This window comes from Sapajus apella, unplaced genomic scaffold (genome assembly GCF_009761245.1).
Source record: "Sapajus apella isolate SASKATOON/1434 unplaced genomic scaffold, GSC_monkey_1.0 scaffold53, whole genome shotgun sequence".
NCBI classification, from domain to species: domain Eukaryota; kingdom Metazoa; phylum Chordata; class Mammalia; order Primates; family Cebidae; genus Sapajus; species Sapajus apella.
Genome location: NW_022436993.1, coordinates 12,124,567 through 12,146,501, shown reverse-complemented (window position 1 = coordinate 12,146,501; position 21,935 = coordinate 12,124,567). Strand labels below are relative to the sequence as shown.

The window sequence follows — 21,935 nt, the reverse complement described above, 5'->3', positions numbered from 1 at the left end:
TGTACCACATGTACTCTATCTGATCTTCCTATTCATAGCAGCCTACATTTTCTTCTTGTATCTTCCGTCATGTTACCCAGTAACTCTGACTTTAATGACGTAAACTGCACATGGAGGAATCTCCACATATGCAGACTCTGTATGTTTCCTATGAAAATAAACACCTAAGAACATTACTAAAACTGTAGTCTACGCAATACCAATAATTTAATTTTGGTAGGCTTGGGTTAGTATGAACAAAAGGTGACGGTCCCCAACCCATCGTACTTTCTTTTCTACACTTTTAAACAAGGTCTGCCTGATTAAAAATTAGTCACAGTACTCACATTTATAATCTAAAATTTTATCACAGCTGTACAGAGAAGCTTTGATTGTTGACTGAGAAGGCCATTCTACTTCCATGAATTTGCTTTACATTCATGCCATGGGTATTCATGTTTAGCTTTCCACATCGAGACAGACTTTCATATAGTAAGGTAATGTGGGAAAAAATCTGATTATTCAGCTGGTCCTATCATCAGCCTTTGCTTTCATCTTAATATCCTAGCACAACTAGTATGGTTTAGCTATCATCAACCAATTAGTATTCCCCAAATAAGTATTAACTTTCCCATACAACACTACATCTATACAGCCTTCATTTCGCTTCGGTCTCAAAGTTACCACATCCTTTCATTCAAGTACAATCTCTTCTACACCTACTTCTTCCCTCTTGCAGGCTCTACTCCACTGTAGCATAATGAGTTGTTTTCTTAAGGGAGGGAAGCAGTTAAATGGACAGCTCAGAAGTCGGAAGACGGGTTTGACTCCTGCCTCGGTACTCACTAGTATCTAACTTTGGAGATGTCATTTTTCTCATTGACCTCAGACTGTAACACGTAGATGAAAATGGCACGCAACTCAGGGGTGCTTTGAGGATTAAGTGAGGCATGCTCCTGAGATGATTAATTAGCATACTGCCTAACACAGAGACAACATTCAGTAAATGTTCACAGTAAATTATTACTATTGATTATTACAATTCAACGGTACTTAGCACAATGCTGAATGTGTGTGACAGTAGGTAGTGTGGGACGTCATTGCCACAAGAAGGTAGGATGCTGGAAGAAAGAATGGGAACAAGAAGAGAGTAGGAGAATCAGTGGACACAACAGGAATGGTAGCAATCTTGCTGAGCAAGATTTTGATAAGCACATTCTGGGCAGAGGATAACATAAGCAAAGCATGTGCATATGCACACAAACCGCATCCCCCAATTAAACTAAGTCAGACTTAGTGATGGTCATATATTAATTAATTAAACTTAGTAAGACTTAGCGACGGTCATATATTAACTGTACAAGACCTTTTTTTGTCATCTGCTATTAACTCACTGGCTATAATTTTTTTTCTATCAATTCTGAACAGACAGCTAGGGGTGTGGGCTTAATGATACTGACAATTAAAACTACCAGGCTTTATTTCTAACAGAATACTTCTGGGACCTTCCATCAATATTTTATCTTTAGATAATTATTTGGATACTATCATAGGAGAAAAAGAAATTCAAAGGAAGAGAGAGAATTCTTCCAGGAAGCAGGATGACATCACCGATGACTGAGAAGTGATAACTGAAAGAAAAAGAAAATTCAGGGAAATCACAAAAACCAGATATCCAAATACAGCTGCATAGGGCAAGGAGTACGCAAGGGTAATTGATGTACACTTGGCCTAAGGAGGTGAGAACATTTATATTTTGAAAGATTTCTGGTCAAAATAATTAAAAAGCTTTGGTATTACGGTGGTACAAGTCATTGGCATAATCCTAGATTGCTGATGGGGGACAGCCCTAAAGCATGCTAAGCAGGTAGGAAAGTTTGTGATTTAAAATTTGCATATTTGTAATAATTCAAATCATTGAGAATGGTTAGGATGTCCAGATGCCTACTTAAAACTTCCAAGTAGTTCAGATAAGAGAGATTAACTTCAGTATGCTTCAGGTTGCTATTCTTCTTTTAGAAGAAAGGTGTTAAAATTCACATATTTAAAGTATAAAAACAAATACATGAGCATTTTCACTGTTTCAAAAGTTATGATTTAAACTACAAAAACAAAAACATTCACATTTTCACTATTTCCTTTCTGCATTAGTTAAGGCATGAAATCTCCATATATGCACAAACTCTACAACTTAAGATAAATGGACGGGGTAACTAAACTGCATGAAAACACAAAATGACAACTGTAAACTTTCTTGTAACAGTAACGCCTATGCAGCATCACTTTACTACTTTTCCCTAACACCGTTTTATTACATGCAGAGAACTGTTAAAGTAGAACTGTCCAATTTTTAAACACCTAAAAGAAAAAAGCTCTAACAGTTAAATCCATTGTTCTTTCTGTTACACTGAAGAGTAATAAAAGCAGCTTGTGCTGTGTAAATAATTCTCCCTACACATCTAGTAACAGATCCTACTAGAAGAACACTGTCAGCTCACAAAGCAACAGTTAAATAATTTTTTCCTCCTCAGCATTAAATTCAGTTTCTTTATATAAACAGTTCTGTCATAGGTTTTCATGTGTTCATACTTGACAGGAAAACTGCTTTACCAAAGGAAAGGTCAAAGGTGAGGTTCTGCACACACACAGAGTTCCTTCACAACCATAAAAGAGAACAAAAAAGGGATGTAAAACTCATCTCCCCAACTTCAAAGGAGAGTTTAAATGGAGTACCAAGCAAATGAGCCACGGATCTTCTGAAGATGAAACTAGATGCTATAGGTAGGGTCCAACTATTTTTATATTGGATCAACAGCTGTCACTCCACATTGAGATTCAAATGCACAATAAAAACAAAAAAGACATTTATTCTGTCTTGCATTTTATACATTCTAAATTCTAGTAATAAAGTATATTTTCAAATTAAAAGTGCCCATTTTGAATTTGCATTGGAAATTAATTTTGTATTTAGTACCCATTTCAAGGGAAATTAAGAAAGTGATCCAAATAAATTATTCTTTAAACCTAAATATAAAAATAAAAGATGAGGAATCAATGGGGAAAATGATGGTTAAGGAGAAAAAAGAGGACAAATGCCCTAATATTTGAACATTTAAATAATTAAGTATTACTCTGAAAGACCTGACTCCTAAAATATTTAACATATTATAAAACAAATGATACACAGCCTTCATCTAATAAGAGCTAGTTTTTTCTTTTGAATTTAAGGGAAGACAATTCAAAAGTTAAGTTTAAACATAAGTTCTGTATTCCTTAAGCATCTACTTTTCAAAATGCATTTCTTTTTACCTGTGCAGTAGGTTTGCATGTTTTCAAATAACCTCATCGAATGTGCTGTGATACAATTTCTGAAGATCCATCCCCACAGGGCACATTCCGTCTCCATGTACAGATCTTTTTCTGCCATTGCTCAGATGACCTGCTTGGAAAGTTCTCCATCACACTTAGTAGGAATTAAGTTTCCCTCTTTGAAGAGGTCCATTTACGTACTGCATTTCACTTCACCTGTATCCTCTTATTAGAGGTTCTGTGGGAACCCTGCTGCTTGATGACTCTGCAGTTTCTATAAGGTTCCTGAAGTTAGATTCTGTGATATTCTCCCTCAGTACTAACTATAAAACTCTCATTTACATGGGCCAGCTTGGATGCGTTTCTCACGACCAGACTCCTTAGGATACTATGTCAAGCAGTACAATAACAGTTTTGTTGTTTGACAGAGACAGAGGGTTAGCAAGATGACTTTGTCTCTATCAGACAGAAGAGATGATTTATAAAACATGGCAGACAGTTTAAATTTAAAAACCTAAGAAAAAATATTTCTTCATGAAAGAAATGTTATAAATGATCAATCCTGAACATTTTTATAATCTGTTCATAAAATAAATTTATTTTTAATGTTGATTTTCAAGTAAAACTGATTTATGAAAAATTTCTTTTAATTCTACAAAACGTGTTAAATGATTAGAGGTCAGGAAGAGGGCTCCAATACAACTAAAAAGGTAAATTCTGGGTCCCTGGATATATCAAATATAAAGTGGTAAGTATATTAATACTTTGGCACTGAAAATTAAAATCATGGACCTGTACTACTGCTCTTAAAAAATAATTATACTTAAGTACTTTGAGTCCTAAAAGAAAATTGTTCATTTTAAAAATAGAAACAGATAGTTAAGAGGTTATTTTACTGAATAGAAACAATTTTCTTAACCATCCTCAAATCATCAAAGTTAATTTTTAACATGTTACAGCATACAGGTATGACAAAGCTTACTTGTAAATACTTATGACAGCTGTTTCTATTCAATAATATGGGTGGTTTGTATTGGTCAGGTAGGATAGTAAAAGCTAGTTTTTCTATTTGCCTTCCACGTAAGACAGAGATCTTTTGAATTCTGATGATCAGACTATTTAGCGATCTGAAGCCCACCTCCTGACCCCAACTTATCAAGTAACAACATGGCTCTCTCACAGTTTTTTTAAGATTGATCTTCAGTGTGTTCAACAACGTATGTGGTCAACCAAAAGCCTCTGAGCACCTACACTATTCCTGGCACTGCTCTATGAAGTGGCAAACAGTGACAAAGGTGACAAAACACAAAAATCCTGCCTTCACAGAGCTTATTACTGAGAGAGACAGATAGTATAGAAAACAAGTAAATACTTAGTATGACTCTGGTACCCAGAATGTATTAAAAACTCTTATAATTCAATAACAAAAAGACAAACAACCCAATTAAAAAACAGGCAATTATCCAAAGAAGATATACAAGTGGACAACAAGCACATAAAAAGATGCTCATTAATCATTAGGGAAATATAAATCAAAATGACAATTACCACTTAACACCCACTAGGATGGTTATAATAATTTTAAAAATCAAGTATTGGCAAAGATGTGGAAAAACTGGAACCCGTGTATACCACTGGTAAGAATGTAAAACGGTTCAGCTGCTGTGGAAAACAGTTTGACAGTTCCTCAAAAAAAGTTAAACACAGAATTACCGTATGACCCAGTCATTCCACTTTTAGGTATATACCTAAAAGATTTAAAAACAGATACTCAGCTCTTGCACACAAATGCTCACAGCAGCTCTGTTCACAAATGCCAAAAGGTGGAAATGACCCAAATGTCCTCCAACTGATGAACAGATAAACAAACTGTGTCATATGCATACAATGGAATATCATTCAGCCATAAAGAGGGATGAAATACTGATGCCTTGGGTGCGAAAAATGTTATGGAGCTAGATATGAATGGTGTTTGCACAACACTGTGAACATACTAAATCGTTCACTTTTAAATGGTTAATTTTATGTTATATAAATTTCACATTCATTACAAAATCTGTATTTAAATAACTAGCTACATCTATCTATACTGAGAGAAAGACAACAGACAAGAGAGGACGTGTTAGCCAAAAGGGCACAGGGAAAGGGACTGAAATGTGAGAAAGGGTGGCAAGGAGGCCTCACTGAGGAGGTGAGTTGTGAGTAAGAACCTGAAGGAAGGATCTTTTCTGTGCGTGCTAAAGTCTTTTGAAGGCAGGCAGGCCTAGTTTTTGAGGCAAAGGAAAGGAGGCAAGTGTGACCAAGTAAGACAGCAGGGAATAGTAGTAAAATATGAGATGAGATAGGGAAGGGACATGGGGACTATTCCAAGGACTTGGGCTTTTACTCTTGGCGGAAGGGGGGCCAATGCAGGGTTTTGGGCATAAGAGCAACGTGACATGACTCACATTTAAGAGGAACATTTTTGCTGCTTAACTGAGATGGCACTACAGCTCTGCAAGGGTAAAATCATGGTCATCAGTTAGAAGGTTGTTGCAATAATCTGGGAGAGAAATTTCCCCAGTTTTTTTCTTTCAATTCTTTCAGGTTTTCACTTTCTCTTTTGTCCTCCAAGTACTCTTTTCTCATAGCTTTGGCAGTTTCATGAGGGTAATAACTTCTCCTATGATTTTTGGAAGTTTTCCTTTGATCCCTACACTGTCTCAATTTCTTCTGAGTCTCTTTTCCCCCTTTGTTCTGATTTCCATTTTTTTAATTAAGCATTCGTCAAATGTCTGGTGGTCTGCTCATATTTAAGAGAAACCGAAAAGCTTTGTCTATGTGGGGTTATTTGACTGGAATGTTATACTGAGATACCCAAACTGTGGTATTACAATATTTGTTCCTAACCTAGTCAATTTGACCAAAGATATTGTCTTAATAATCTAACCAACTCACAATGCACCCACTTCCACTGCCCATGGATGGTATCTTCCCGGCTGCTTCCCAGTGTGTTCCAAGTTCTTCCCACCCCCAGACAACTATCTGATTTATGATCCCTGACACTCAGTGGTCAGGACTTCTTTCGGAAGTAAAAAAGGTTCTGATTGAGAAATCACTGTATCTTAATCTTTATTGCAAGCTTGTCACTGTCTTGCTCTTCTTTCTCTATGTGAAAGGGTACAAATAAAAAACATGACATCACTAAGATGAAGACTACTCAACTTGAAAGCCCTAAAGCTTGATGATGCAAGATTAATGCCACTTTGACTTTTCTGCAGATTTCTAAATGGATGTATATATCTGCTTTTTATAAAATCAGTTAAAAATGAAACAATTTACTGGCATCTGGTAATTAATTTTAAGAGAAACACATCATGTAAAAAAGCTTGGCATGGTTACTTCCAAAGAGAAACTCATTCCAACTTTGAAATATTGCAGGCAGTACTGTGTGAGGTTATCCAAAGAAGAGGAGTATTCTGTCATTCTTTCTCATAACACAGTGAAAAGAAAAATGTAAATTTTAGTGAACTTTTAAAGTAGTGATAGATTAAATAATGATAAATACTAGAATCTTTATTTAAAAAGTACAATAAATTATATGAAATCTTGAAATATTTAGCCAACAGAACTCACTCTGGAAAAGTATCTAAGGCTTAAAACTAGATGTATGTAGTTAACATTATTGCCAGAGTTTCAGTAAAAAATCTTTTTCTATACCTGTAGTTCCTTCTCTGGTTCATGTAGTTAAAAATAAAACATGAATAATTTATCTGGCATATGTAAAAACAACATTCTCAGTAAAATGATTCAAAATTGCTTACAACTTATGAGACAATTTGTGCTTACTCTCTACTGGTTTCACTTACTTAAAATCTTGTTTCCCACTATACATAATAAAGTATTACAATACCAAGAACACTGTGTTAGAAGAAAAATTTTAGCTGTTTGATAAATATCCTTTCAAAGTGAACAAGAAATAATTACAAATTGATCAGTGGATTATCTATAAATATAAAACACAAAGTCAATAAAAATAGACATCAATGAACTAATATCAAGTTCTAAATTAAAAGAAACAAAGAAATAATCAAATATGATACAGGAAACAATCAAATGTAATGCAGAAAACTTAACTGGATCCTTGTGTGGTAGGACAAAAACTGCAAAGATAAGGTGCTTTTGGGTTCATTCCCAAAATTTGTATGCCATCCCTCAGTGTGCACGGGGATTGCTTCCAAGACCCCCGAGGATACTAAAATCCATGGATGCTCATGTTCCTTCTATTTAATGGTATAGTAATTTCATATAACCTACACACATCCTCTTGTATTGTTAAAGAAACAATGACAAGAAAAAATGTCTATATATGCTCAATGGAGACCCAACCATCCTTTTTTTATTCTAAATATTTTGATCTGTGGTTGGTTGAATCTACAGATACAGAACCCAAGGATACAAAGGACCATCTGTGTATATACATGACTTCTGCAATAAGAACATAATACATGCTCTCAAAAATATAATGCTAGGGTACTATTTGTTTTTCAAACTAAGCCTATTATTTTGATAATGCAAATGAACAAGCCACAAGCTTCAGCTTCTAAAGCAAAGTAGGTTAGGAATAAGGGTAGAGAAGAAAACAAAAAACAACTCATTAAGAAAATCAAGTCAAATTTAAATAAACGTAATTCACAATAAAACCAAAGTTGAAATGTCAAAGACATTTTTCTGAGAAAGAAAAATGCTATGATTTTAAAACTTAGCCAATATACTACACTACTTTCATCATATCTAAGAGATGCGACCTTAGTTCATCCTGTATATAAATATACCAAAATATATTTTTGGAAAAATTTACTTATAAAATTTGGAAAAAGGAGCCAAAGCCATCAACCACTTGACATCACAATATTTTCAGTTCTAGCCATGAGACTATGTGTGGATTAATACTTGAGAAAATTTTAGAGGTGATATTCAGTAACACAACACAAACAGATATTATTCCAAAACTGCTACGCATTTAAAGTAGTGATATATATATATATATATTTCAATCTGATTTTAAATACATATATATATATATATATTTCAATCTGATTTTAAATACTTTTAAATCATGAAAAATGAAGAGAAATCAAAGCTGCTACTATTTAGGAAAATGACAATTTGTGCTTCATCTTACTTGTAATGTAGTTAACTTTACTCAAACTCTTTGCCCAAAGCCATTAATGTTTCAGGAAAAAAAAATAACATATGTATACTTCCTACTTATTACTAGGACCTAATACAATAAAGCTTTCATTCCCACAAAAATTTAATTGCATGTATATAGAACGTATAAAACTAGTATTTAAACCTAAAATTTAAGAATAAACCTTTCTAAATAGATGCTTAATTTGGTTTTCCATGTACACATGCAGCAATGCTTAATTCTTCATTATTACTATTATTAATGAGACGAACTCTCGCTCTTTTGCCCAGGCTGGAGTGAAGTGGCACAATCTTGGCTCACCGAAAACTCCGTCCCCTGGGTTCAAGTGATTCTCCTGCTTCAGCCTCCTGAGCAGCTGGGGTTACATGCACCTGCCACCATGCCCAGCTAATTTTTGTATTCTTAGTACAGACAGGGTTTCACCATGTTGGCCAGGCTGGTCTTGAATTCCAGACCTCAGGTGATTCACCAGCCTCAGCTTCACGAAGTGCTAGGATTACAGGCATGAGCCATTGTGCCTAGCCAAATCTTCATTTCAATAAAGCAAAATCTTGTGCTATAAATTTGAATGTTCTGTAATTTCTGGGAAATAGTATAATGATCCTGTACAATTATTTGTGCATTAAATATTACTGGCAACATCTTTTACTTTATTAATTTGGTTAACAAATATCTTTTTACCCCACATAGAAGATTAAATTCCATACAGCTTCTGGTATTTTACTCTGTCTTCGCTATAACATTTCTATCTTCCTAACCATGCAACATTAGAAAAGTTTTCCATTCCTCTATGGACCGGTTTCTTTGGCATAAAGAATAGATGTGGGCCAAGTGATTCTGACAGCTCTTACTAGTGCTAAATTTAAATTGAAAACAAAAACAAATAAAATAGTATTTATGTGGTGCATCAGTCTGCGTAATAGATTGTCTCCCATCACTGTTCTTTGGAGGGAAATACAAGAAGAAAGTGATGTCGTAGAAGCTACAGCATAGCTGTCTACATGTCTGTCTGAGGGGTACCTCTCACTTCCCCAATCCTACTTATGATGCGATGTGCATATAGTGAATAAATTGCTTTAATCATGAGTAGCTACATTCAACAATGGCAAAGCTGTTAAGTACACATTTTCTAAGGCTCTAAGATCTAATCATTAGCCACACCTATCTTATTAGACATTTCTACCCCTTCTCTGCCAAATCCAATCCATCACCTAGTCCTGTTATTCTACCTCAGGAGTAAACCTCTGAAATCCATGCACTTTATTCCTCTCTGCCTCACCACCCTCAACCAAATTACACTCTTTGCTAACCTGAAATAAAACTAGAGAAGACTTTTTTTTTAACGCATTCTCTGAGCTATCCTTCAATATATCCATTCTCCACAATTTGCCAGAGCTATCTTTTCAAAATGTGAATTGAATCCTGTTCATTTCCCATTTCCTTCCCACCTCCCCCAAAACGACTCCCACTACCCATTTTTAACAAGTCCAGTTGTCATTACTCCCAGTACCAAAGAGTAACACGGCCTGCTATCCTTCCAGCCTCAGCTTACATCTTGTCTCCCTAATTCTCAGTGTTCCCTCCGGATCTTGTCTTTCAGTTTGTCCTCATCACAGTTCATCTGTCTGTATGTCCTTCTTTCTTCAGGCATGAATTTGCTTCCTTTGTGATGTAGAAAATCCTCTTTCGCCCCTCTTTGTCTGGTTTAATCTGATACCTCAGGTTCTCATTTTAGGCATCAATTTTTCAGAAGTACAATAAGTTCTTACAGCATTATGGACCTGTGCTTTGTCAGCACTCATCACACTTGTAAATTTGAGTGTGATTATTTGAACATCATTAATGGAGTAATTCAGGGAGAATGTCCACCTCCATTAAGAACAGGACCATTCAGCTAGGTAAGCCTTATGGAAAAAAAGAAAAAAAGGGCCCGTACTTATCTATTTTTGCTCACCACTGTATGCACAACACCTGGCGTAATGCCAGGCACATAGTATATGTCCAGTGAAAAGCTGATAAATGAGTATATGAATGAATAAAGACACTTGCAACTATTACCACCGTCACTGTATAAGGCACATGAAGAATTCCATTGTTCTTCACAGGCATTTCACAAAGCCAAATTACAGATTGCCTTGAAAACTATAAACTTAAAATAGACTTTTTTACTTAACTGTAACCAGAACAAAGAAGTCAGCACATGAAATACACAAACAGTTTTATAGCAAAAGACATAAATATTTATAAGGAAAATTACAATGAACTGCTGGGGAAATACTAAAACAATGTTGTTTGTTTCAGTCCACTGAATGTCTAACAAAGCAAACTCACCAAAACTTTAAAAAAAAAAAAAAAAAAAAAAAAAAACCCACAGCCAAAACTGCTTGCTCAAAATGTAGAAATACCACAGAAGGAATGGCTGAGTAATGGTTATTATAATTTTAAGAAGAGCAAAATCTGCAGTATTTTTAAATGTGGTAAAGACTATATGAACACTAGTTTATATTGAACAAATCTAAAACAAGACTCAATAAATGTGATCAAGTATTATTGTTCTCATTTACCATTTAGGTGCTCTACCAGCTTTGTTTTACTCTTATTTCAAGAGGGAAAAACAATCCTTCACTGGCAACTCCTTTTAAAGGTTACATTTCCAACAATCCAAATTTGACTATTCTAAGAAAGTATCTACAGATACTACACAATGAGTCATGTAAAATGTTCTTAGGGGGTATTAACATCACTGGAACCCAAGTGTGGGAAATGTGTACAAAAGTTTTATTCATTCAGCTAACAACTCCTCCCACCCGCAGTGTGCCAGACTATATACCAAATCCTGAGACTACATAGGTAAGTCTCAAAACTGTAACAATAAGTATCAAATTCAAGAGTTCTACACCCACATGGCAGGAGTTTTTGTGTTTCTCTCTTAACTCCAAGTCTCTAATTGAACATGTTATTGTACATGACTGGGATCTATGAATGAAAAGGTGAATGAGAGACAGCCCCTGCCCTAGAAAAGGCTCACTGCCTGCCATGGGACACACAGAAAACTGTATGGGAATCAGAAACTGCGTGCTGGGTGATAAATGCAACAGCACAATGGGCAAGTGCTATGGGAACCATAAAAATATCAGGACAGGTAGGAAGAGTGTATGTCATGAAAAGAAGGGCATATTTCATTCTTAGGAGCTCACTCAACGTCACTCACTTTTTCAGATAATGTCCTCAAGTTCACAGCTCATTTGACATTGTTCCTTGCTTTAACCTTTTGTGAAATTTATTCTACTGTTCTGACATTTCTTAAATATCAATTATAAAATTTAAGATGTAAACTATTATCATCTTTTATATTTAACACTTTTAGCTTTATGTAGTTTTTCTTAAAGAATAATGTTGAAGATAAACAGGATTAAAAATTAGTTTGAAAATACATTTTTGTGTGTAAGTCAGAAGGAATTCTTTTATGGAAATTTATACAATGATGAAATCCTCACTCGGGAATTAGTAATTGTCAGTTTTTGTAGTTCACACTGTGCTTTTAACTTCCTCTCTCTACCTCAGGAAGGAAATAAATAGCAAAAGCTTTCAGACTAAACCCAATGTATCAGTAACTCTGTACTTTCAGAATTGTATTATATAGCTTTCTGTGCTTAAGAAAAGGTAATTATGTATCTTGCTCTATAACCCCATCTAGACTTTTGTCAACACAATAAAAGCAAATACAGTAACACATAATTACATTCACAAAACTTAGCATTGCCAATTCAGACTATGGTATAATTTATACAATCTGTACTTTCTACAGAAACAAATAATAAACGTACATTGACAAATGTATGCTCAAAAAGCTCAAGGAGTAATCAGAAAAGCACATCAGAATGAAGAAACCTCAAAAATACGATTCTGGATCTTCCTACAAACATTCAGCAACCTATCAGGTTGCCTATGATACCAGAGATGTTTAATACTTGTTTCTTGAATAATAAAAACGACGATGATGATGATAACCACAGCTAAGATTTACTGACCATTTAAATTGTATTAGGCACTGTTAAATACTTTGTATTTAAGCCTGACAACAATTCTAAGAGCTAGGTACTATTATGGATCCCTAATTTAATGACACAGGAAAGGGCGCTGAGAGACATGAGGAAGTGGCAAAGCTGGGATTACAACCAAAGTTGTCTGAGGCCAAAGCTCTTAACCACTCAATTGTGGAAAAACATCATATACAGATTCTAGTTGAGATTTAGAAACAGCTTTGTGGTGAGAATTTTGAAACAGAAATATTCAGATATGACAGGGCATGGTGGCTCACGCCTGTAATCTCAACACTTGGGGAAACTGAGGCTGGCAGATCACTTGAGGTCAGGAGTTTGAGACCAGCCTGGCCAACAAGGCGAAATTGTCTCTACTAAAAATACAAAAATTAGATAGGTGTGGTAGCACTTGCCAATAGTACCAGCTACTTGGGAGGCTGAAGTGGGAGAATCACTTGAACCTGGGGGGCATAGGTTGCACTGAGCTGAGATTGTGCCATTGCGCTCTAGCCTGGGTGAAAGAATGAGACTCCATCTCAAAAGAAAAAAAAAATCTGAAAAGAATATATTCATATATATTTCAGCTATTTCAATATTGTAGTGAGGTATATATTAAAATCGTGGCAAACAGTCCATCTTAAAAGAGCACTTGACTGTAATACCATTAAGCTATTAATAGTTCTAAAAATTTTTTCAAAGGAGACGTTTTAATTACAAAAACATTTTATATCAGGTATCATCTAAGTTAAATAAATCTTTTACTTACAAAAAAGGCAATCTAAAACTTCAATTGAATCTAAAATTCAATTGTTTTCTCCATAACACAAGTGATTTCTGAAAAAAACCAAATGCTAAAGCTCTAAAGAGAGAAAAAGAAATTATAAATAAATCATGCTAGATTTTGTTTAAAAGTTTCCAGATTTAGAGCAGTAAAACAGTATGTTCTCCAGTATTAGTTTTTGAGATTTTTGAACACTTTATTTGTTATGGGAATAGACTGAAGTTTGCACAAAGATCCAAACCAAACATGAACTTATAATACTTGTTTGCCTGATGTCATAACTTAAAAAAAATCCTACTATAAGCATACCTTGGCAAAAAATACGGTGAGGTGAGTTTCACTGCCAACAATCCAAATAGGGAATTTTGGAGATTTCAAGTAAGAACCAACCTAGAACAAATGTAGCAAAATAAAACAAATAAACAAATTAAAAATTTATACTGCCTCTTACATATTTGCCCATGAATATTTGAAGCATAACTAAAGTGTCCAATTTGTATTTAACTGGAATAATGTACTGTGCCAGAGCACCTTACCCATAGAGACCAAATGCTGAATGTAAAAATGAGTGTTAGTAGACTGCCAGTTCTGAGCTTCTATTGTACCTTGACATTAAAACAACAATAATATAGATTTAACACAGCTAGAAATAACTATTTAGCCCTAATAGTCATTCTCAGGTTTTGTTAAAGTTTCTAGATAAAATGACTACTTCTTGGAATTTCAGAATGAAACCTCAAACCTTTAAACTATAAATTTGATAACTTTATAAAAAATAATTATACATTAACAAATGAGTAGACTTCTGAATAATCAAAGCGAAAGAACATTTTTGTTCCCAAACAATCTAGGACAATATAAAAATCTCTAAAGAAAAATTAAAATCTAAACCATTTAAGTATGTAAGTGTCCTGTTGACTCTTCATGACAGAAGGTAAATTCAAAGTTTCGCAATGTGAACAGTCTCTTTAAAATGTAAAAAAAGCCATACTTGTAACCTGAGCTCAAGGTTATATAGTCTGTGAACACTACAATACCAAAAACTTGAGAACATCATTTTGTGTAATTTAGGGGAAAAAAAAAAAAGCTTAATATTCAACAAATAGATTTATGAAACCCAACATGTGCACAGCATTCAATTCCACTTTCATATGAACACAGAAACTTTAACTTAAAAATGACAAATCTTACCAATACAATTTGCTGCATTTTCCTTTTTCTTACAGACTGCCTATAACTGGGGAATTCCAAGTGGCTGTTTGCGGCAGTCAGGGCCAAAAATTCTTTCCTAATCAGCCAGCTGCCCCTGCTTTAACCACCACCCTGTCCCTGTGGAATTTATTCTTATCACTAGGAAGGAAGTGGAAAATAGGTATTCTTTTGTATTCATGGACAGAGAAACTAGTATCTTTGTCCTATGATGGGAAGGATGAGTTAGATGTCCTAATGTGGTGATGCTGAGCCAGTGATGTAGGAAGCATGGTTTGGGAACAGCAGAAAAGAATAAAAGAAAAGGAACAATCTAGAAGACCCCATTGTCTTAGACCAAAATCTTCTGAAACTGATAAGCAACTTCAGCAAAGTCTCAGGATACAAAATCAATGGCAAAAATCACAAGCATTCCGATACACCAGTAACAGACTTAAAAGAGAGCCAAATCAAGAACGAACTGCCATTCACAATTCCTTCAAAGAGAATAAAATACCTAGGAATGCAACTAACAAATGATGCAAAGGACCTCTTCAAGGAGAACTACAAACCACTGCTCAATGAGATAAGAGAAGGTACAAACAGATGGAGAAACATTCCATGCTCATGGTTAGGAAGAATCAGTATCATGAAAATGGCCATAATGCCTGAAGTAATTTACAGATTCAATGCTATCCCCATTAAGCTACCAATGTCCTTCTTCACAGAACTGGAAAAAAACAACTTAAACTTCATATGGAACCAAAAGAGAGCTGGCATAGTCAAGTCAATTCTAAGCAAAAAGAACAAAGCTGGAGGCATCACGCTACCTGACTTCAAACTATACTACTAAAAGGCTACAGTAATCAAAACAGCATGGTACTGGTACCAAAACAGAGATATAGATCAATGGAACAGAACAGAGGCCTTGGAGGCAACACCACACATCTACAGGCATCCGATCTTTGACAATCCTGACAAAAACAAGCAATGGGGAAAGGATTCCCAGTTTAATAAATGGTGTTGGGAAAACTGGCTAGCCATGTGCAGAAAGCAGAAACTGGACCCCTTCCTGACACCTTACACTAAGATTAACTTCAGATGGATTAAAGACTTAAATATAAGACCTAACACCATAAAAACCCTAGAAGAAAACCTAGGTGAAACCATTCAGGAGGACATACGCATAGGCAAGGATTTCATGATTAAAACACCAAAAGCATTGGTAACAAAAGCCAAAATAGACAAATTGGATCTAACTAAACCAAAGAGCTTCTGCATAGCAAAATAAACAATCGTTAGAGCGAACCAGCAACCAACAGAATTGGAAAAAATGTTTGGAAACTACCCATCTGACAAAGAGCTAATATCCAGAATCTACAAAGAACTAAAACAGATTTACAAGAAAAAAACAAACAAACCCATTCAAAAGTGGGCGAAGGATATGAACAGACACTTTTCAAAAGAAGACAAATATGAGGCCAACAAACATATGAAAAAATGCTCATCATCACTGGTTCATTAGAGAAATGCAAATCAAAACTACATTGAGATACCATCTCACGCCAGTTAGAATGGCGATCATAAAAAAATCCGGAGACAACAGATGCTGGAGAGGATGTGGAGAAATAGGAACATTCAACACTATTGGTGGCAGTGTAAATTAGTTCAGCCATTGTGGAAGACAGTATGGCGATTCCTCAAGGACCTAGAAATAGAAAATCCATTTGACCCAGCAATCCCATTACTGGGTATATATCCAAAGGATTATAAATCGACCTATTTTAAGGACACATGCACACAAATGTTCATTGCAGCACTGTTTACAATAGCAAAGCCTTGGAACCAACCCAGATGCCCATGGATGACAGACTGGACAGGGATAATTTGGCACATATACACCATGGAATACTGTGCAGCCATAAAAATGATGAGTTCGTGTCCTTTGTAGGGACATGGATGAACCTGAAAACCATCATTCTCAGCAAACTGACACAAGAACAGAGAAACACCTCATGTTCTCATTCATAGGTGGGTGTTGAACAATGAGAACACATGGACACAGGGAGGGGAGCATCACACACTAAGGTCTGTTGCAGAGGGAACTAGGGTAGGGTCAGCAGGGGGTGGGGAGTTGGAGAGGGATAACATGGGGAGCAATGCCAGATATAGGTGATGGGGAGGAAGGCAGCAAACCACATTGCCATGTATGTACCTATGCAACAATCCTGCATGTTCTTCACATGTACCCCAAAACCTAAAACGCAATAAAATATATACTTAAAAAAAAAAAAAATAGAGAAAGCTGATTACAGTTCCAGAGTGTATGAAGGTTTTAGAGGTGAGCAGTGCAAGTGTGTCAATTTATACATAAGAAACCAGAGAAATACACAGGATCTCTATCTAGTCTCATCTTAAGCAACTTAACAGTACAGAGCTGGAATTAGAACTTAGGTTTTCTAACTCCTACTCTGATAAATTTCCATCACATACATCATGGTGCTTCATGTAGTGAACAGCTTAGGTATTAACCTTTCTTTTAGAAAACGCGTATATTTAAATTAAGGAAGAAGTATAAAAAAGAGGATAAGATCAACGAGTAAATGAATGCTAAACTCGCGGAGTGTTTTATAATAGTAAAAATATCTTGAATGCATAAATAAGTGTAATCACTTTGAAAACAGTTTGACGCATCCTCAGAAAGTTAAAAATAGAATTACTATATGACCAGTAGTTTCAATCCTGGGTATATACCAAAGAGAAATAAAAACATGTTCACAAAAAATTTGTACATCAACGTTTAGAGCAGCATTAGTCATAATAGCTAAAGTGGAAAGTACCTAACTGATGAATAGATAAAACTGGTGTAACACACACAAGAATATTATTTGGTCATAAAAAGGAATGAAAGGCTAATACATGTAAACACATGGATGAATACTGAAAACACTATGCTAAGTGAAAGGAGCCAGAAACAAAACGCTACATATTGTATGATTCCACTAGCACAAATGTCCAAAAGAGAGGTAAAGCATGGGGAAATGTTCAGATTTACAAAATTACCACAAGCACAATGACTTCCTTAATGCCATTCTTCCAAGCATCTGGCAAAAAGTAAATGTAAAATATATATGGAATTTGAAAAGTTATATAGAGATGAACACTGTCGTGTAATACCGTTTTTCAAAAAATGCTGGCTTGACTCACTTTTGAGGCCCTGGCTAGAAGCCAGTTTCCTTTAAAAACATAGCTAATTAAGTTTATACTCCAACCACTACCATTATAGGTATTCCACACTCCAGGGATCACCCTAATCACCCTGGAGTCAGGTGTCAGACTGCTAGGGATAACCAAAGAGCCCCTCAGAATTATTCAAACTAGCCCATCTATAGGGGATCCCAGGAAACCCAGCTGACCTCATCCTACTTGCTGTACATAGCTGCTCCTATGGCTCCAGCTTACTGTACCCCAGTCCCCAGATGCAATCCTGCATGTGGCCCTGCCTGGCTTCCCTCTCTCAATTGCAGTTGTAGGGAACAGAGTTTTGCCTTTCACTTATCCAACTATCAGTGTGTTTTGCTGCACCATTGACAGAATCCTTAAATCTTATTTAAAACCATAGTTAACTGCTACAGCACTACAGCAATATGTAAACAGAAGAATATACAGTGGCGACTGACTTCCCGCTAAGATCTTGAGGAGAAAAACATTCTACTCTTCCACCTAAAAATTAAAGCAAAGCAAAGCTCACATTTAGAAACCCTCACAATTTTGGTGAATATATCCATTCATTCATTACATATTTCTGAGTACCTGGCACCTAATATGTACCTAGCAATGTCCCTGCTTCCAAAGAGTCTATATTCCATTAGGGAAGATAATAGAAAAGCAAACTCAAGATATAAAAAGATAAGTAAACAAAAAGGGTCATTAGAGAGTAATTATTCTTATTAAATATTCTGGAAAAGAATAACTGAGGGACTGGTTAAGAAAAAAGTCTCTGAGGTATGATCTCAAGTCCAGCCTGAAGGGGACAGTGAGCCATCCATTTCAAGAGCTGGACAACTCCAAGCAGAAAGGACAGCAAGCGCTGGAGAGGGCTGGGCATGTCTGGGAAAGTGAAAAGACACCAGTGTGGTTGGAGCACAGCAGTAGAAAGAGCAATGCAAGTGCAAAGACCATCAGGGTCTTACGGGATACACAGGAAATATTTCCAAATATAAAATCTCCACCCCCAGCCTCATGCAAGATGCAGGCATGCGTGTACATCCCACCTGCCCCACCCCACCCCTCCATGCTTAACTTTCCTTAGAATCTTTGAATGTGTGTGCATATCTGTTAGGGGGAAGGGGACGCAGTTTGATTCTCTAGTTGCCAGGCTATTTCAGAGTAGCTTTAGCTTAATACAATTAAAGCCACCGAAAATAAGAGTTGCTACTGTTTAACAACATGATCACTACTAACAAGTAAGGGCAGGACAAATCCGATTTATCATATGCGTATCACCCAGTGCTCAAACGTCACCATTAAAAAGAAACACTGTGTGACAAAAAAGAAAGAGGATAAACCACAGTTATTGTTATTAGATATAATTATCATCTGAACCACTGCTATGGAACCCTGTTCTAAAATAGAGAAGGAAGGCCAGGTGCCTTAGGCTCATGCCTATAATCCCAGCACTTAGGGAGGGAGGCCAAGGTAGGAGGATAACTTGAGGTCAGGAGTTTGAGACCAGTCTGGGCAACATAGCAAGACCCTGTCTCTATGTAAAAAAAAAAAAAAAAAAATTTTTTTAATGAAAAAGAAAATGAGATTTACCTCTTTCTCCCAAACCATGACATATTATGAAGTGAAAGTCAATAATGATTTAAATCCCATTTCAAACTATTTACAATACCCATTGGTTATTTCAGATTATATAGGGAAACAATAAAATAAACAGCAATACATGAGAGTTCCACTAACCCTAGTGCGTGTGTTAAAGAGCTTAATGCTATAAAATGCTTGAAATATTTTTTAGTGTGAAATCATTTTTTCAGATGGAATAGATAAAAGTCAGAATTTCAGGCATCTGGCAATTCTTTCTCTTTGCCTGATAAAGTATTACCAGTTGCTTTGGTGAGCATATTCTTCGTTAGGTAATAAAGAAGCAGTGCTTTCTTCTTCCATTTGCCAAAAATAAAATATTTAATAATAGTGGTCAATTGAATAGATTCAATAATAGATGTCAATTTAAAAAAAGAATAGTTTTCTTGTATTATTTTGTACTGGGTTCTGCCCCTCCTCTCACAAAAAATAACAACAGACTTGGCATAGGAAACTCAGCATGATCAGCCAGCTTAACCACACTTAATAACCCTGCTGGTTTAGGATGGGTGATAGGAGGGAAGAAGAAAGCAGTACAGAACAATAGCACTGTGCTCAAATGTGCTGTCATAGGAACAAAACAGTATCCACAATAGTGGACTTCTGAACAAAAAACATTCAAAGTACCTTAAAAATCAATTTACCTTACAGTATCTTAAAGCTTCCATTAGTGTTAAAAATCCTACAGCTGCTTGTTCATGTATACCAAGAAGCTCTGCAAAAAAAAAAAAAAAAAAAGAAAAAAAGAAAAAAAAAGAAAACAAACTTAGCATTGTAGTAGTGTGTATAAATATGAAGCATACTTATATGTATATATATTTATACTATACCAAAATTTTATTTTACCCAAAACTATACTTTTAAATTTAGCATGTATTTATTAAGAGGCAATGTCAACTAATCATTACAGTACTACTCATTATAAAATACCATTAAATCAGGTTTGTGGTGGGTAAATGTGATACTTTTAATTATAAATTAAATGTATTTATAAAACTTGATATTCAGTGTTAACTTTTTAAATGAAAGAATTTACTCCCTGAAATCCAGGCAATTGTTGACAAAAATATAATAAGAAAGAGAGACCTAATACCCATGTAAAAGGGCTAACTTGAATTGACTTGGATTTTCACAAACAAATGGATATGCTAATCACTGGTAAAATTTATCATTAGGTAGCAGTGACTCTACTTGCCTAATACTAAAAACATGGACATTTAATGCCATCCGTCTCTCCTGTAAACAAACACAGGCCGTGTTTAAGACTGGGGAAATAAAGATGAACAGAAAATGATCTCTGCCTTAGACGAAGAAAACATGTGCTTTCTCTCTCTACACATATAGATTGATAGAGAGTATCTGCTTATAGTGTTAGGGAAGGCTTATAGAAGTGGTAGCAGGGAGTTGAATCTTGAAGCATATTATAGTTTTCCAGGCCAAAAAGGGGATGAGAAGAAAATTCAAAGCAGAAGAAACCACAAACAGGCATGAAAAATCAATGCATTTAAGGAATGAAGAATTTGGCAAAGTTTCCTTAAATGCTTCTGGCCTGGGGAACATGATAAATAGTGATTAACACAAAGAATTAAGAAGTAGGCTCTGGATGAACGTGAAGAGATAACACGAGTTTGATTATAGACAAGCTGGGACTGAGGAACCTTTACGTGCTCTAGCTAGAGAGGGATAAACAGCTGGAAGTAAGTTTCAGGAATACAGGAGAGACAGGTCAGGGTTAGAGAAAAAGATTTGGGAATCATCAGCATAGAGATGAGAGATAAAGTTATGAATGTGGATAAGTCAGAACAGCCACAACACAGAAAATTAAAATGTGATAATAAAGTCTTTTCATAACCTATACCCTTCAGCCAACATACATTAAGTAATCTAATAACATATTTGTATCCATAATATACCTAAAAAGCATTTCTTTCTGGCTAACAATTATCTTCATTGTGAATACAATGTACACATAATTTTGCATCCTTTTCACCATCTGGTCATGTTTTATCCATTTTTCCATTAGGATATATTTTATCAATTAATGTAGTAAGAATATTAACTCTGTCATTTCTGTTGCAAACATTTTGCTATGTAGCCTTAACTACAACATATAGATGGTGTAAGGCAAGAGCTGACAGTTTAACTTTCTGGATGGTAAATCCAAAATTAATAGAAGGTGCATAGACATACAGTTTGTATTTTGTCACTAGCGTCTTACAGGCACAGATTGGGTAGAGCAATGGTTCTTTAATTGTGGTTTAGGATTCCTCAGGGACAAGACCCTTTAAGAGACTACATGAGATCAAAATGGTTTTCATAATATGATGTTAATTGCCTTTTTACTCTTACTCTCTCATAAGCACAGACTTTTACAGAGGTTGAATGATATGTTATACTGTATCAAAATTTATAAGCATATATGAAGATCCGGCTGTCTAGTAATAAGCCAAGCATTAAAGGGATTTGCAAAAATTTAAAACAACGTCACTCTCCTTAATTTTAAGTAATTTTATTAAAAGTGTTATTTATATTAATATTAATAAGGGGTATCTTGTACAGTTTTTAAAATTATGTT

At 35.3% G+C, this 21,935-nt stretch overlaps 1 protein-coding gene across 6 annotated transcripts in view; it reads right to left on the bottom strand.

Moving 5' to 3' along the window:
• Positions 1–21,935, bottom strand: part of MINDY3 (MINDY lysine 48 deubiquitinase 3) — an 82,871-nt gene that overhangs the window by 25,881 nt on the left and 35,055 nt on the right. For 5 of the 6 annotated variants that reach the window (XM_032243976.1, XM_032243975.1, XM_032243978.1 and 2 more), the window contains 2 exons: positions 20,005–20,075; positions 13,616–13,696 (listed from right to left, as the gene is read on the bottom strand). In XM_032243976.1, coding sequence (XP_032099867.1) covers positions 13,616–13,696; positions 20,005–20,075 — 152 coding nt within the window. The remainder of the gene's footprint in view (positions 1–13,615; positions 13,697–20,004; positions 20,076–21,935) is intronic. The other variant, XM_032243977.1, reaches the window with a different exon arrangement.